Source organism: Cephus cinctus, unplaced genomic scaffold (assembly GCF_000341935.2).
Source record: "Cephus cinctus unplaced genomic scaffold, Ccin1 Ccin1_scaffold0080, whole genome shotgun sequence".
NCBI lineage: Eukaryota > Metazoa > Arthropoda > Insecta > Hymenoptera > Cephidae > Cephus > Cephus cinctus.
This window is the reverse complement of record NW_014332821.1, coordinates 364609-382813: the sequence shown is the minus strand read 5'-3', so window position 1 is coordinate 382813 and position 18205 is coordinate 364609. Positions and strand designations below refer to the sequence as shown.

Sequence of the window (18205 nt, the reverse complement as noted above, 5' to 3'; positions counted from 1 at the left end):
GTTTATTAATCATATAATTTATACGATAATTTAACAAGTTTTTTTGGAAACGAATGTTGATATCTAGGAACGGATCGGGGACGTCTCGGTTGTTTTTTAGTTGTACATTTCTTTTATTTATTCACTCAAATCAATGGACATTTGATATAATTTTCATATGATTGTTATAACCTTATAACATACATGAGCATTAACTTGCAGCAGATGATATGCATATCGATATCATGTACAATTTATGCGAAATAATTAGCAATGAGTTTACAAAATGAATTTGAAAATACTGTGATTTATTTATAAAATGTATTACCCGCATCGCCGTAGGACGTAACCTCAAATATTTTAATTATCATTATACGTATATATTGATTAAGGTAAAAGATATATAGTGTTGGCTATGGGAAGCGCTTGATCAAATACTTTAAGGAGGTCACAATTTTTTTTCGTCTTTCAATAAATATCCATTCTGTCTATTTTGTATTTATAAAGATATACTATTTGCATACGATGTTAAATTAATCACCATCCTGTAATAATAAACAAATAACAAAGCTTTAATGAGAGCTTGGATTATATTATTATTCTGCGTGGTAATAATATTGCGACGTTAATTGAATACGTCACCATCTATTTAACGAAAGCTCATTAGCTATTTGTGAAATATTAGTATAAATTCTTTTAGTGAATTTAATTAATTTTCAGAGCTCGCATTTTATACAATGTAATCAGTACTCGAAATCAGTATTTAGTGATCTACCGTGATAGGTAAATCTTTGACTTGTTTGTATGATAAAAATAATGCGGCGCGTGTGTGATTGCGCAATAAATCGTAGGTTGGTAATAACGATTTCTATTGATGCCAAATATTTCTATTCTCAATCCATGTGTACCAAAACCCGATAGACCTCGGCAAAGTCCTGTGAAAAAGTTTCTATCTCAAAATTATAAAATTGTATGAAACGTTGCTAAAAAGACAGTCAAATTTCATACTATCTCGTCTTAATCATTTTAAATGCCGTAATGGCGCAGCATATACTATATACCATATGGAGACAATAGCGGACTCGTCTGGGTTCCGCCATGAGTTTTATTCAGTTGGTAGCTTATAGAGGGCGCTGTTGAATTAATTATAATCCAACTCTAGCATATAGTTCTCTGTACAGCGATAGTACCGTGAAAGATCGTAAATCATTGCAATATTTTGTACATCTAAAAACTTACTATCGGATCCGATTATCACTCTTCGATGAGATATTCACTATTAAAGGAAACCTATAAATGTCAAAAATTCATTGATTGCTTTAATTTCGAGTTCAAAAAAGATTTTCTATATACACGGTGACGTTTAATTTTCAGATGAAGATACGAGGATGAAATTTAGCGTGGTCCCTCAGCCAGGAGAGAGTGGTTTCACGCAATGGCTAGATGCCATGAAAATGGTGGGTCGACTTCCGGGTGGCATACCGCCAGAATTCCGAAAAAGGGTAAGTAGTTTCACGATGGTAAAATTTGTAGAAAAATTCCGTTTGTCACGCAAAGTGTGAATGACAGTGTTGACTTCGTATGGTTATTTTTTTTACTTCGTCTATTTTTTTTTAGAAAACCCGCAGAATAAAATATCGGGATATGTGTTTTCTAAGCAATTGAAGATTTTACAATTGCTTACACATTGAATTTGGCTAATCGCCAGGGTACTATTGAGCTCCCTCAGGATGCGCATCGGGAAATCTCACGTTACTATATAGTTATGTCAATAATGTCGAAGTCGCATGAATTTTCAGGCTTTAATGATTTACACAACCGTGATGTTATTCTTAGGGTTCTCCTTACAAAGTGAAGGAAAGTAATTTTATTTTTCTTACAGTTATGGCTGATACTGGCGGAACGCCACCTGGAGCAACGTGGAGTGGATTGGAGACAGGCTGAAAAAGTCTGTTTTAACGAGTGGAGTAATCCTGACGATGAGGAACTTGGGATACAGATCGTAAAGGTCGGTAAATTGTATGGCATTTTTTATTTTGCGAGATACAGTACTAAATTTTTTACTGTCCTGAAAAATATTGTCAAATTTGAAGAAATTTGAAGAAATTAGTTTTCTCCATTCTTGTCAGGCTATTTGTATGTTATCATTCATCTATCGGGTGGGATCTTGGGATTTTCATATATGGGATGACGTCGCTCGAAATTTTTAACTAAGGACCTAAATTCTTCAAACCTGTGGCTCTTTTGTAGCGAACAATGAGAATGGATGGATTGGCAAGGCTGGCGTAAAAAATTGTCCATTAATTGAACAATCGAGTCACTCAATAGAAATGTATGGATTCACGTTGTTTTGTGACGAGACATCCGACCTCAAAGTATTTCATTAAAATTTGAATTCATCCAAGGAATTACGCGGAATTGCATATCGATTATATAGGTCCTCCTGTTCATATTATCTCTGGAAGCCTTCCAATAATCCCATTACCTTTGTGCACTCCTGGCTTACCATTCTTGGCCTTCTTGGTAACTTTCCCATAAATGGATATGGCAATTTCTACATAGTTATGCGCGTTCTGCTTTGCACGCTTTATTTTCCACTTGGTAGTCGGCTCCTTTAGTTTCCGGGTACTTTCGATAATTTTCTCATTTGATACTTGCAAGCTTGTTTTCAAATCAGCATAACTTTACAGTATAAGATGCACTGTTCCTGTTACATAAATTTTAAATGTACGATTCCATTTTATGCTTTCACAAATAAAAATGTACAATCGTTCCTTTATAATGTAGCACTCTTCGTGGCTTTGATAGTACTAGACAGAATAGAAAAATCTCGTTACTAGAGCTTCACTTAATATGATGAAGGAATTAATTTGTAAATCCGTACAACATAAAAGTCTTGAGAACGTTTGTAGGACACCTCTGGGACGTTTTTTGAATTTTTGGATAATGTCTAAATTTGTAGAAATTTATAGTAGCGGTATCAAAAAATTCGAAATTGATACAACGCTTTTTATGCAGGATCTACATAGGACTGGCTGCAGTCTATTTTGCGGCGCTGCTGGTAGAGATAATCAGGCTGTGCTACGTCGAGTACTTCTTGGCTTCGCTCGTTGGAATAAATCCGTGGGTTACTGCCAAGGCCTAAATGTCCTGGCCGCCCTGGTTCTGCAAGTAATGGACCGCGCGGAATCGTCTGCCGTTAAAGTCATGATCTATCTGATAGAGGGCGTCTTACCTGAGGGCTACTTTGCTGATAATCTACGTGGGCTCTCCGTGGACATGGCAGTATTTCGTGATCTTCTTCGTATGAGGTTGCCAAAGCTATCACGACACCTGGAAGCTCTGCAGAGTGATGCAAAGGATAAGGCAACTGGTAAAAAAGATAAACCATTTTTATGATATCAGACAAGAAGGATAATTCTTCATGTTATATATTTACTCTTTAATATATTTTTTTGTATCACGATATATGATATCGCATATTGGACTCATAACGAAAATCTCACGTCAGTAATATATTTCTACAAGTATCTATCCAATTAGTTACCAACTGCCATAATGTTGTCTCATGGTGAAGTATAGCTAGTACCTTTTTAAATTCACCTGGGTGGAACCATTTGAGCACGTATAGTATCAAGCTGTTCAACGAGTGGGTGTGATCGTGCAATTCATTTTATTCGCTCACCTTTCCAACGAGGGTGCTTGGTATAATTGTTTCTTTTCCCCAGGTAGCAGCTACGAGCCACCTTTGACGAACGTGTTTACAATGCAATGGTTTCTCACTCTTTTCTGCCACTGTTTACCCCAGGAAGCAGTACTTCGGGTTTGGGACTTGATATTTCTGGAAGGAGATGAAGTCTTGCTGAGAACTGCTCTCGCCATTTGGGAAGGACTGGCCGAGTATGTGATTTCGATTTAAATACTGTTTGCTATTATTAATTGATCACGCTTCTAATTACGATTTTTTATTTGCAGCCGGATCATGACTGTCACTTCTGCTGATGAATTTTACAGTATCATGGGCGTTCTCACGAGAGAGATGCTGGAATTCACTGATACGAACAATCTAGTAAAGGTAGGATTTAGTTTCAGTTCTGTATTAAGATTATCAAAGTATGATATCAGATATATCTTAAAATAGAAGCAAATGAGAGATGAATGCCTTTGAAGTCGATCGTTATTTGACGAAACTTATTGACTAAGGAAAATATATTTTCTTCTTCTGGGTTTTATAGCGCAAGTTCTTATTTTCTTTTTCATACGTATTTATCGAATGGTATATCGGAATATATCGATAATGTGAAGTATGTGTTACATTGGAGGAACGAAGAGTGTATGAGAATTTTAATCTGTCAAAATTTACGATATAGTACAGTTTTTATCGACTTTTAGATTATTAATATTTATTCAATGACTTTCTAGGCTATAGTCAGCACGGGACCGTTGTCAGGACTGACTAACCTTAGAGAAAAACATCGATATAATATTACACCGTGGGCACGAAGATTGAGCGATGATGATGAAACTGACACAGAGGAGGAAGAAAGATTGGCAGTAGCTGCAGCCATGTTCGGCTTGCAACGATCAAAAAAAGGTATATATTTTTATCAATATATTTTGCATACACTTCAACGATATTTCTAAATGTTCAGACTTATCGGATTTGATTATTTAAAGCAAAGTGATAATAGAGTTTGCTAGATTGTTAGTCAATATTTGTATTCTAAATAGTACGAAAAAAAGATGTATAGCGTGTTATTTAATAGGTAGGTCTGCATGGTTTGCAATAATAAAGGTTGAATTTAATAAATTTAATTGTAAATTACTTGTTTATTAATCCACGAGTAGGCACACGGGGTGTCTGATACACCCCAGTTCAATGCATTTTAAATAACTAATAAAATGGCGCGACCTGTCTCGAGTTAATAGTAATACGTGCACCGAAAATATTAATTTTGGAATTCGTTTACAGTAGTTTGTCTTTCGTGCTTGCCTCCAGGCGCACACACAACGAAGCATTAAAAATAAATTAATACAAGACTCGCATTAAATCGTTGCATGAATCGTAACCAAATCATGTTTTTAAATTGTTAGCTAACATCTTTATAAATTGCGCGATAGAATTTATGCATAAAATATTAAGTTGCTATGAATGTAATGTTTATTACATTGCAGATCGTGCTTCGTCATCTATAGGACCGTTACAGGCAGTGGTATCTTCCGGCGGTGATAGAGAAAGATTAGCCCTGGACATCAGTACACTGAAGCAACAATACGCAAAACTACGAGAGCGTCAACGTCAAGCGCACATAATACTTTCCGGTAATAACACTTATGGGGATTTTGTCAATGAGAACAAAATTATTTTTAAAAAACTTCAAAGTCGTTTCTTCAGAACAGAGTAATATTTAAAAATCTAATTTAAATTAAATTAAAAGCAGAAATTAATGACACTTTCTGACAGCTGCCTGTGCCAGACAGTCCATGGTGTCTGCATCGACATCCCAAGCAATGAATCATCTTCTGGTAGGCAAGAGTGCTCTGGTCAGTGGTAAAAATCGCCAATTGGGTCCTCCACCTGGTGCAATACCTCCGAAGCCAAAGCACATGAGCACCCTTAATAGTCCAAGAAGTCAGAATCGCAAGGACAAGCAGGGTGTGACTTTGCACTGGAAAGACACAAAGAAGCGGAAAGAGAGCAAGGATGAACCACCGGGTAGGAACATGTTATTTTATCATCAGAGGTATTTAGTGAATGCTGCATTTCCTGAATGTCAAACGATGTACAATGTGCGTAAGCGAATCATTTTTAGGTGCTTTAGAAAAATTTGCCATATATTTATTGATGAGCTGAGAATCGACCATTTCATTGAGACCAATAAAGCCATCAGGGGATGTCTTATGAAATTTTTGCGCGTCCGTGTTATCCTTGTGACCCTTACAGCACACGTCTCATCTTATTATCCTTTCGCGTTTCAAGTATTTCTTCGTTGTTTATATATTAATAATTCTACAATATTATCAGTGGCTTGTAAATATTATGTGTGTAAACAACTAATCTCAGTACTAACATCGTCTTGCACTGAAATTAATTCCTCTGAGATGAAGAACAACATGTTTTTATAAGTCTTACGGTCCTGTAAATATTTATCTTGCATTATACTTCACAGAAGAAACTGGTTATTACGTCCACTTCATTGCACTGTGTTTAAATGAATCCCATCGTCAATGTAGTTCAATTTTAGACTTTTGCGATCACTCCGATCATCTTCATCGAATTATCGTTCATCGCTATAATCTGTAGTGTCGTAACTTGCAAGCAGCTTTAGCTTTTTGAATGCGAAAATAAGACTTTAGTAAATTAGTAACTTATGAATAATAATCGTACTCGTTTTCCTTATAACGCAACACAGGACCAGCCATGCAATAGAAATCAGTTTTTTACCTGAATGTAATTTCTCTAATTTCTCGAATTTCTCTAATTTTTAATCAAGTCTACAACATTTATTGCGTTGTTCTCTATAAATACAGAAAATATCATTTATAAGATACAGTCCGTAAGCTGATTTCATAAAGACTTCAGAAATGTCCTTTACCGTCAGTAGCTCTCAGTTGACAATGAATTCCCATAAAATCTATAGCCCCGTTGATAAAGTTGTTACCTTGCCTTCTGCTGGCAATGGCACTATTGAACCCACGTAGGTTGCTCGATCGATGCTTACAGCTTAGTTTCTCGATGGATAAATCTTTGCACTCTTAACTCGACCACCTGTTTAGTACCAACAGGTAGAAGTATTGACGCAGGTGCGGCATACGGGGTCAACATTCGTGTCTGTTCACCTCGTCCACAATTGCGATTGGTAGGGATGCTTCTGTCAAAACGTGTGTGCTTCGTATTTCACGAATATTGTGATTAAATGCACGCAATCAGATTAGCTCCGTGGTTTTCCTTGTTGTTCCATTTCTTTTTTTTTTAAGTGGTGCATGTCGTCCAAGTTATACAATGAGCTAGTTGGTGAACCAGACAAGCAGACAGGCACAGCCGAACCATATCCTGGAGTTTATCGATCTGTTTTCATTTCCCAGATGTTGCCGAGGCTATTACGTCGTTAGCGGTATCTCCCGAGGAAATGCACGTGAGCGTGTTATCCCCGAAGCGTGGCAGCATTGACAGTGACAGTGACAGTACGTCAACGGAACTCTGTGATGAACCTGATAAACTGAGTGATGTTGACAGCGAGGAGCCAACTTCAACATCTGATTGCTACGTTATGGCAACGGATGATGAGAAGAGTCCTCGTGCTGGAAATTCACCAGGTTCGACAAATCCACTTCCTCGATATCTTACGGAGGATAAGAGTACGGCGAAGATCTTTGAAGAATTAAAGGTTGAGAAGGATACGAAGTTTCCTGGGTCAGAAGATCATGCTGACGGCTCATCGGAGATCAAAGGAAATTCTGTTGCTGAGATTATCGATCGAATTCGAGAATTATCAGTCGATAATGAAGCTAACGCCAGCAGCTCTCATGGCAACAATGAATCTAAGAATGACGTAACGGTGCATGACTTTCGGATGGATGAAGAGTTTAAATGTGATTCTGAAAAACCGAAAGAAGCCGCCATGAATATTACCTCCTTCACCGCCAGAGATAGTGAGTCTCAGACGAAGAACAGAGCCGTAAATAAAAAGTCAGGGATACTGGATAAATACGAGTTTTTAAATGTAACCGATAGTATGAATGTTCCTAATGTCGGAGCTACGATAGAAGATAGTAAAGTTCCGCTTTCAGGTGCATTTATCACGGTTAAAGAAGAAAGTGTAGCTTCTGATATTAGGGATAAAGACTCTTTCACGGTTGACGTTGGTTCCTTTGGCGATCGGAATTCTGATCGATTTGATGGTGCAAGAAATATTGAATACGATAAGAGCTCTGAAACATTTTTTGAAATTGCCAACCCCTTGGCTAATTCGGATTTTGATAAGAAGCTAGTATCAAATTTACAAGTCCAACGTTTTGACAGCTTGCTAGATTACAACAGCAGTACAGTCGAATCAAAGGATTCGAGCACCGTCGATTCCTCCGTAATGGATAAACTAGACTCCGTATCCATAAAATTACCGCTTTATTCTAAATCATACGTTGTCGGACATCTTCCAATTTCTCCGATAACCGTAGATCAAAAGTTTAATAAATTAAAGGAAGTCGTACAGCCTGCAGATGATTTCGTTTTAACTAACATTAGAGAAGAATTATCAATTAATGTGCTAGAGGGCAGTAGCACCTTTGACACCAGAAAAGACAGTACATCCTTCGTTACGAACAGTAAGATTTCCAATCCATCTGGAAAGCCGTATTATGATGGTAAACATAGTCCTAAAACACCAGAAAGTGGAAAATCCTACAGTTCAGGGGAAACTATGGGTCCTGATTCAAAAACCTCAAGTCTCGCGGCAAGTCCCAGAACGCCACATAAGTCAGAATCTCGTGAATTTCATGTTGAGAAGTCTGGCTGCTCTTCAGTGAGTTCCGAGTCGAAAACATTGACTCACCATTCGATTGAGTCTGACGATACGAGTATTCGTGTTCGATTGGAGCCAAAGAAGGGTTCCCTTGAAAAGTCAAGTCCATCAACACCAATGAGTAGCGACTCATTGAAGAACAAATCAGAGGTGAGTTCCAAGTTCATAGTGAGCAGCTCAAGTGACTCATGCAGTCCTGAAAGAAAAAAGTCCTCCGAAAGGTCATTCAGTTCGGAACTCCAATCGCCGATAAGCGCCAATTCCATAAAATACACGACGAGCTACAAGGGCGCTCAGGATAACTTATCGGACTCCTCTATTGATTTGTGCTCGGCTACTTCACCATTCTATCCGATTGCTCATCCCAATCAGAAGACTCCTTCTCCTTACAGCGTCTCCAAGCAGAAGAGCAGTACAGAAAGCACAGAAACTTCACCAGAGCAGAAATCCACGGGCTCAAAGGATTCTGTGAAATTGTCAAAGCACAGATCAGGAGAAAAGGGCATCGAATCTTCCATGCCTGGTGGGGATGCCGAGAGGATTTTCAAGGAGAACAACGACTACCTCAGGACTGGCGAGGGTTCGATGTGCAAAGAGGACTTCGATTCGGTGCTATTGTCGTCTAGACTGAAATTGAAAAGCGACAAGAGTGTCGATAGTACCTTTGATCAAGAGCACAGCGAGAGTTATAATCGCAAGAGAAGAAAGTTCGGTGACGAAGAGTCTGAGCTTTTGGATAGATTTCCAGAGAAGGATACAGTCTCACCATTACCGCGAGATACGTCAAGTATCCGCAGTCTTTTTGGAGACAAAGGAAGAGGAAGAAGCTTCCCCGAAGGCAGCAGGTCCGATAGAGAATACAGCTATGGCGGGAAAGAATATTTGAAATCGTTTGAACGTAGCAGCAGTAGCTTAGACAAGAGATTCGCAGATCTAAAGTTGTCCGCATCAGCAAATGAATTCGATACTAATGTCGCCAAGAAACGTTGCAGTGATATCCTCGAGGACCTGCGACACCTGGAGGCGAAGAATTCAGCAGATGGGACGGGCGAGACAGGCTTATTGACCAAGAAAACTAGTTATATTATGGAGGACCTGAAGAGTCTGGAAGCGAGACGTCAGGATACCTTTAGTGATTCCGCTAGCGGATTATCAAAGGGCCGACTGGCTGACCTCAGTGTAAATATTATAGACGATGCAAGAAAGTCATACGTGGTTCAGCCGAAGATCCATATAGATGAGAGTAGCGACAGTATTTTGCAGAGTTTGACAAGGAGCAAAGGTGCCAATGAGATTGACGACGATCGTGAATCGAAGCTGGGTGTTTGGACGAAAGTGAAGCCTCGCAAGAAGAGCGACAACGGTCGTAGAAGCAGTGACAGAGCCTTAAAGATAATACAAGAGAACTCGGCGATCCTTCACAAAATTCTCACCTGTCAGGCAAAAAAGCGCCTACCGGATCTCGAGGAGATATCCAAAGAGATAACGATCAGTCCGATAAATGAAGAAATATCGAAGATATTCAGTCCGATCCTTGAGAAGATCGGGCTCAACGAGGACGAGATAAATGAAGAATTGGCGCGAATAAATTTCAAGGACTTTGATCAAATGACAGTGACAAGCGGTTCGGAATTTGATGCGAAGATCAATGACGAATTATCGAAATTATCTCTTATAGATGATACCGAAGAAATTGATCATCTGGTTGTAGACGAGATACTTTCTCGAGACTATTTAGACACTAGGGAGGCTCTGATCGATCGTCAAATAAACGAAGAACTGTCGAAATTACTCGCAAATTACGAAGAGTGTTCGTCGGCGACTATTAGCTGTCGTGAAAAAGGCTCGTCCAGCCAGAATGCAAGCGAAGTAGAAGGGTTAGATCTTTCCAGCATATCGACCAATGTCTTTTCTCACAAGTCATCCGATGATTCAATAGAGACGAGGAGTGAATTAGGATCGGTACAAGAGATTAACGTTAAAGCGGATAAATTTTATCAGTACACAGAAAATGTATTACCATACACACCAACGAAATATAACTTACGTGATATTTCGTCAAAAAGCGACATCGATATTTACCAAGAGTTGGAAAAACTTGATAAAATATCATCCGCTCAAATTGTACCGACCGCGTCTACTGTCATTTCTCCAAAAGCATTGTCGCCACCGTTTTCAACCGATTGTCCTTCATATGCTGATGTTAAATCGTCGGCTTTAGATTATTCGGTCAGATCTGAAAAACCATTCGATTCGTCGTCGTTGAAGAGTCCTTACGACAGTTATAAGCCATACGATTTCAAGTCCAGAATATCGCCTAGAAAAACACCAAGCAATCCATACTCCGTACGTTCCTATGAAAAATCAGCATTTGAAATTACCGATCAAAAGCCGATTTCTTCGTCGCGAAATTATGATCTACCGTCAACAAGGTCGATTCTATCGAAGGAAACGTTAGAATTTCGCGTGCGGTATGACGACGAACCGAGCCAACAGGTCCACGAGGATGACCTGACCTTAAGGCCTTATCAGACAGATTTGGTGGAGCTTGACAAGGGAGCTTCCTATTATGAGAATAAACCAATCACACCAACGAGTTATATTCCTAAGGAGGAATTACTTATAGATTCAGGCATTCCCATGAAAATGGAGTACGAGAAATACATTTACGATAAATTAGATTCGATTCCCAGGAGCCACGAGACGATCACTTCGAAGGAACTTTTCTACGCGAAGACACCGGAATTCGAGAGACAGCCTTACATGTTTCCGCTTACGGAACATGCCACGGATTATGGAAATTTAAACGTACGAAGACGGGAGTCCCATTCTTTGTCGCCGAATCATCAGTTTGCCGATAGAAAATTAACGTTACCTATGGATCCGCGTATTTCGACGCTATCGCCCAGTCTCGAGGACGTGACGAAACGTCCAGTTTCACATCCAGAATTTCCGGACAAGTTGAGTCTCTCAAAGTTTACTGATCTACCGTCAGAGGAACCAAGTAGTAGCAGAAAGTCATCCTTGAGTCTTGGTAATATAGGACATGTCAGTAGAATACCTACACAAGCCTACGACACGTCGCCCAGCATGAAAACGCAATTTAGTCCTTTCCCTGTCAGCAGAAACACTGTTAGAAAACCCAAGGAATTGGGACTGAAATTGGGCCTTTATTCACCTACCAGCTCCGGTGTTGGTCCTTTAAAGCGGTCATAGCGTCCTTTACACTTTAACAATAAGACGGACGAGTCGGTCGAATAACGTTTAGCTTTCTTAGGTGAAGCGTCGGTTGATACTTTACATTGACATCGTTTCTAGCGACTAAAATGAACGTCGCTCATCCTTCCAATTAAAGTTACAACTCCTACTTGTATACATACATACTCGCGTAACAAATTAAACTCGTACACGTTATAATATTTTACGTATATTGTAATGGAACATTTAAACTCTTATTAGGGTTAACAAAGTGGGCCTAAACTATATTGTTACTGAATGCTCTATGCTCATCGGTCTGTTCTAATGGTTTCTAATGATGTAATTACATATGTATAAATGAGAATCCTCGCGGTGTCTGCGTGGCGCGAAATTCAAATGTACAAGCTCGTGCGATGCAGATCCTGCTCGCAGGATGCAATCGTGGCTCGATGGCTTGAAAGTGCATAGAATATATTTAAGGCGATGTATAACTTTATTTTGGATTATAGGATGAATGACGATAAGTGTTTATCGATGAAAGTGGAACTTGTGGAATGAAATATTACTTCAAAGATAAGTAATTTATCAATAATTATCTGTGTACCTACCTGTGTATAATATTCGAGGAGAGGCCTATTGTTGATTCCGTATTGCCAAAATTACGTGATCCAGTCCCTTAATCCAGTGGCGTCAATTTGTAGCTTCGAGTCAGTAATTAGAAACTGCGCAAACTATTGTCTGTGAATAATGATAACGCACTGAAGAATTCTTATCAGTTTCGGCGATTTTAGACCGATCCACAGAAATCTCTTTTAGAGGACACAGATTCTAGGGACGTTAAATGTAGAAAGTATTTATACAGGTGCTTTAGCAGAAAATAGTATAATTAGGATATATACTTTTGAGGCTAACAATCATCATTATGAGTTGCATCTTATTGCAACGTGTCTTTGATATTTCGTTGAATCTATTTCTTTGCTGACCTCAATTACAATGTTAATCTGTTGATTATTTTTCTTATGGCTCAGCAATCTTGTTATATGTTGTTGGCAATGCGCTTTCAGTTTTAAATTAAAATATATGCCTCTTTCTGCGCTTTACCCTCCTCTATTCAAAGCATTAAGCAAAAGAGAAACTTTCACGTCTTTTAGGTTCACTTTGTTCAACTATTTTCTGAGCATATTATTGACAATATACGTACACTTACAATTACCGTGTCGTTCACTAATTTTCGTCACCGCGATGATATTGGAAATTATCATAATCTGTGGCGACACGCGGTTGTAGAACGTTCGATACTGTTATGAATATAACAAGATGGAAAAAACTTGAAAATGAGTGTCTCTAGTTTTAACGGATTTGAGATCTGACAAATCATTAAAGGATCTGTAGGATTTTTGCGCGAGACGAATATATTCTGTTTTCTCGGCTGAATGAATGGATATGTAAAATTGTTGAAGGGCGCTTAATTCGTGAGTTCTCTGTACATACGTAGTTACCGGCGCGAATCACATCCCGACATAAGACTGTATATTTGAAAATCATAATATTGTAAGAAATTAAAAGAAAAAGATACACAATAAAGATATTGACACGTATAACATTTGTGCAGCCTAAATTTTTTAAAATTATTATTTATTAATATTCATTTATTCGGTTACGAGATCAGAACAATACTTTAGTATGTTGATACAGTTCAATGTGATAAGAAAATAATTTTCTTTATGTTACTAAGGTATAACACTATTTGTAGGAATGAACATTACTTACCGTCGGACTCTAATTGACGTTTATTACAAAAATATGTATTTTTGAACATACATCAAGAAAGACGTACGAAACAATTTTTGCACACAGGCTATCAGTAATATTTTATTTTAATGGAATAACGTAATTTTTCAATTTTCTTGGAAAAAGTAGTATTAATCCGTAAAAGCGGATTTTATTCAATTGCTTCAGTCAATCCTTTTACCTTTCGGCTTGCTATATCTATTAATAACTTTCTTACAGATCAGAATCGTCATATAGATAAAAATCATCTTCGTAGTTCCGATTCTCCTGAAGTATTGTCTTTACGTGAGCTGTTCTCTCGTGGGAAATAACGTTGAAAAGATATAACTCGATTGCATCCGTCCGCCTTTTGAAAATCCATACGGTAAATTATGTCGCGTACACAATATTAAATATAATTGATAAATCAGCAAGCAGATAAAAGCTATGAAATAACGTGCGATCTCACAAAAGTTATAACCTCCTAGATTAACCTGCACTGATGACCTCAAGAAATTTAATCAAGTTTCACGTCCCGACCTCTTCGCATATACCACTTCACTTACCTGCCTTATTCCCTTCGGCATGGTAAACTAGACAAGAGTTCGCCAAATATATTCAGACGAATCTCTTAAATCCGCCGGTGCATTCTTTGCCGGCGCGTATTTCATTTTGACACGACGTACATGAGGAGTATGGTGGTGCATGAAGAAAGAAGAAAAATAGCAAGTTTTATTAAGAAAATTTAATCCGCACGAATATTTGCCAGATATCGTATCTTAGTATCTTAAATTTTCATGAACGTAGATTGAACATTTCCGTAATAAAAATACGATCCTACGAATAGAAATTAAAAGGAACATAAAGGATTGAAATTGGAAAGGGTCAAGTTTTTCCTCTTCAAATCTTCAAGCCCTTATTTCGTGTAATTACAAAAGAGATTATGCTAATTGTGAACAAACCCCGCGCAGCAGATGCTTGTCTTATTGGATTTGAATAAAAACTAAGGACAGAAGTAGAGTGTGGGGCAATGGAAAAGGGAGGGACAGGGATTGGAGGGTTGGTGAGATTTTGGGGTTGCGGAGAGGTGAGGAAGAAGCCATTTCTGAACTGAAGACGTTTGACCTCGGGTGCTGGATATAGCTATAAAGTTATCTCAAACAATCAAGTAAGAACAGTCCCCGCTACCCAGAGAAAATTTAATCAAAGTTTCGTAGTTAAACGATATATATATATAGTATATACTACATATATATATTTGCTTAAAGTATTCTCTAAATCAGTAGTCCAAAGAGAATATGATCTGGCGTGGAAGCGAATCGGACACGCAACTTCTTATCGGAGCTCGAATTTCGTAATCTATGAATCGCTTCGATTTCTGACGTCAGAGCGTCTGGAAATGGATGAACTTTTGCCTTCATTAAAAAAGCCATTTCACGGTATACAGTGTCCCAAAATTAACAGACTGGATACGGAATGTTCGATGCATGTGATTGTAACGAGAGGAATTTTCGTTAAATTTAAAAGTGCTAGATGTTTAAATTAAATCCAACCGAAGTTTCCCAATGGTAGCTTCCTTTTCGTATGCTTCTATTTTTTATTGGCAACAACGTGATTGAAGCCAACCACAGATGACTTCTAGGTACTAACGGGAGCAAAGCACCAAATTCTTTGAGAATTATTATGGAGTAAAATAAAAGTTACGAAATTATATTTTGAAATTTACTGCAAGTAGTTAAATGCTTTCTTATGGACAAACCATCTAAAAATAATCATAGAAATGACTAAACGACCACGGCGAGTGTTTTTCTCGATGAACTTTAACTTACCTTTATACATCGAGATATTTTGGAATATATGAAATTCACAAGAGAGTGGTCGCCATGTTAAAGTGCAGCGTGGATCATTGTGCACTTCTATCTCATTCGCTGAGCTTGTTCAGTGGACTGAGTTCAAGTTATGGCCACAACATGGTCTCCTCGGACCTCCCGACGAGAAATCAAGATTCCCCTTAGGGTACGCTACCGTTGAACAATGGCAATGGTCTTTCATGTGGCTAATTTGCATCTTTCTTATTTCTTGCAACTTTCCTATTGCTTAGCTCGGGTTTCCGTATTCCTCGACTTCCTTTATTAACCCCTTCTCAAGGTTTTTTAAACTGCGTCTTGTAGGTTAGATATTATTTCGTCATATCTCCAATCAAACTCCTTGGTTCCCTAAAGATTCATTGCTCCCTTGTCTAAAGGCTAAGACTTACGAAAATAGCCAGAGTTCATTTTCCGCTATTTATGCTTCATATATTTTTTATATATTTTTTTCTTAATTCTGTTTCGCATTGGTGCTTCTTGTAAGATGCCTTCGGTATTTCCTGTATTATCCCTCTCGTCCCACACGACCTTTTCTAACCTCTTCACGCCTCTTTCTTCCTCCCTCATTCCGACTCCTTCGTTCCTTCCTTCATCCACCATATTCTCATTTCTTCTCTTTTAGGGGTTCATTCCGAATTGTAAGTCACATTGCCAACTAAAGGCCATGTAAAAATAAGGGTTACTAGGTAAAAGGCCAGAGTAAGGTAGCATGGCGACCAGCCAATGGAATTAAAAGATCCAATAGATGGTGCCTCGCACGCGACTACAGATTTCGTTCCCGTAAGTGGAAATTCCTATCAAAAAGAGTCCACTGAATTTGGAACTGGTTTCAAATAATGACTTTCCTTAGTCCCATGTATACACTACGCCGGTACATGAGGTTGATACTCACAGTGACGTTAGTGATACTATCGCTACACCAGGGTTGTTTGTAGACTTCTTAGAACTGCATTCAGAGACCTTTGTTCTCTCTCATACTAATAGTTAAAACCATAGTAAGCACAGAGCAAGTTTAAGAACGACCTACTTTATAGTCTTTTTATATACCACAAGTTGATCCACGTGGTTTTATTGTTTTTTTTCCCCTTTATCAAGCAAGCACCGTTTACGTGAATTATTAGCGTTTCGTAATATAATACAATGTCTCCAGTCCACTTCTCGAAACTAGGACAGCTTTTAGCTTTCGTATCAAATTAGAAGACTGTATGGCAGCCCTAACGCAGCATTAACAAGACAATACCCATTGTTCCGATAAGAAGTCGGAGGTACTCGTAGTCGACACTGCTCCTGGACTCGGCACTCCGTTTACTTTATTTAATTACCCACCTATTTCAAGGAAGCGTCCTAGGTATATACTGGGAACATAGGATAATTCCAAGTCGGTAAAAGCATTTCGAAGACGGGAATAAAGACGCTCCTCGTTTCGCCATATAATCGAATTAAAAGCTTCGCGAGCAATTGAACAATTAAGGAATTAAACGACCGATCCTAAATTTTCGACAGATCAATTAGTATCTAACTATATTATACGATTTGAGTGAATATGTCGTCAAAAGTCATCTGGATCCTCATACGAATTGTAGTAAGACCCAAGGTATTAGCAATTTGTTCTTCCAGTAGAAGCACGAGTACCTGACCGGCGGCGGAGTGAACGCATTAAAATTCCATTCCCGTGGAAGCGTCCTTTACTGGGTATAACTCTCTGTTTCTCTCTCTCTCTCTCGTTTCCCTCCCCACCTATCTCTCTCCTCGTCACTCTGAGATGAGTCTGGGTGTTATAAACTGAGGCCCGGAAGGCAAAGTGAGTGAACATGAGCACCGGGAAGTTCGCAGATAGGAAGGTAAGGACGGCGAGGAAGGTAGGGCAGTGACTTAGGACGTCGCGACCTACTAGTTATGGAGATCACGTGACAGTCCTTGCATCCTTAATCAGAGGTATGCACTTTTCTTCGGTGCACTCGACTCCTCGGCACCGCTTCCCCTGCATAATCTCAGGATATTCGTGCATTAATTCTTCATCGGTGTAATACCTCCTCGTGGTATCACGTACGAGCTATTCCTGCACATAGCTATGAGCATATATTTTACAAGTCTATAGAACGTATTATTGAGATTCGCGTTTGCCATGTCCTCCGCTCTTAACGTTCTTAACTCAACTGTCTCCGTGACGTCCTTGCGCACTCAAGTGAGTGCTCTCTATCGTGAATGTCTAATATGCTGATATTAGGACTTGCCGTAATTAGATATACTTCGAAGTACTCTGCCGTTCGAGAGTGTCCTATGTGTCAAAGTTAATTTTCGCCTTTTATCAGCATCACGCGATAGAGACAGATATCTAGAGTAGTTTCGTGACTAAGTGACCATAAGAGGTTAGGTGTACTTGTACTTTATGTCTAATGTACCAGACACAAAGGTTACAGTACATATCTATATCGCAGGATAGTTACAGGAACGATTTTGAGTACGTATTGATACTTATCGAGATCGTCGGTAGATGTCGGGTCAACTGCCATAATTATTTATACGCGACAGTGCGTTCGAGGACTATAAATGGACACTTACGCAGAATTTTTCAAATTTTTCTATCGTTATGCACGTTGTGACCCACATATTTTTTCACTTGATTAAAATGGTAATATTACACGGCTCAAAATGTATTTATGAAAATATATTTCTTTGCCATTGTGAATGCACCTTTAACGTTCGTGGTCCTCGCTATATATATTAGACATGTTTATATATATCTATATGTGACCATACACATGTTGTATGTAAGTAACGCATCCTCTCTCTGGTTGGTCTGCTCTTTATTTTTCTCTGTCTGGCTTGCGCCTGGTTCCAACGCATTCTAATCGTGAATAGGAGTAA

At 38.6% G+C, this 18205-nt stretch overlaps 1 protein-coding gene across 8 annotated transcripts in view; it reads left to right on the top strand.

Annotated features, from left to right (window-relative positions):
* The window catches only part of LOC107271044, a 36286-nt gene extending 21942 nt beyond the window's left edge, over window positions 1-14344 (top strand). For all 8 annotated transcript variants that reach the window (XM_025088665.1, XM_025088663.1, XM_025088668.1 and 5 more), the window contains 9 exons: window positions 1354-1481; window positions 1862-1987; window positions 2998-3352; window positions 3708-3879; window positions 3955-4054; window positions 4402-4573; window positions 5155-5301; window positions 5444-5695; window positions 7066-14344. In XM_025088665.1, coding sequence (XP_024944433.1) covers window positions 1354-1481; window positions 1862-1987; window positions 2998-3352; window positions 3708-3879; window positions 3955-4054; window positions 4402-4573; window positions 5155-5301; window positions 5444-5695; window positions 7066-11717 — 6104 coding nt within the window. In that variant the 3' untranslated portion in view covers window positions 11718-14344. The remainder of the gene's footprint in view (window positions 1-1353; window positions 1482-1861; window positions 1988-2997; window positions 3353-3707; window positions 3880-3954; window positions 4055-4401; window positions 4574-5154; window positions 5302-5443; window positions 5696-7065) is intronic.
* Window positions 14345-18205: the final 3861 nt, after the last annotated feature.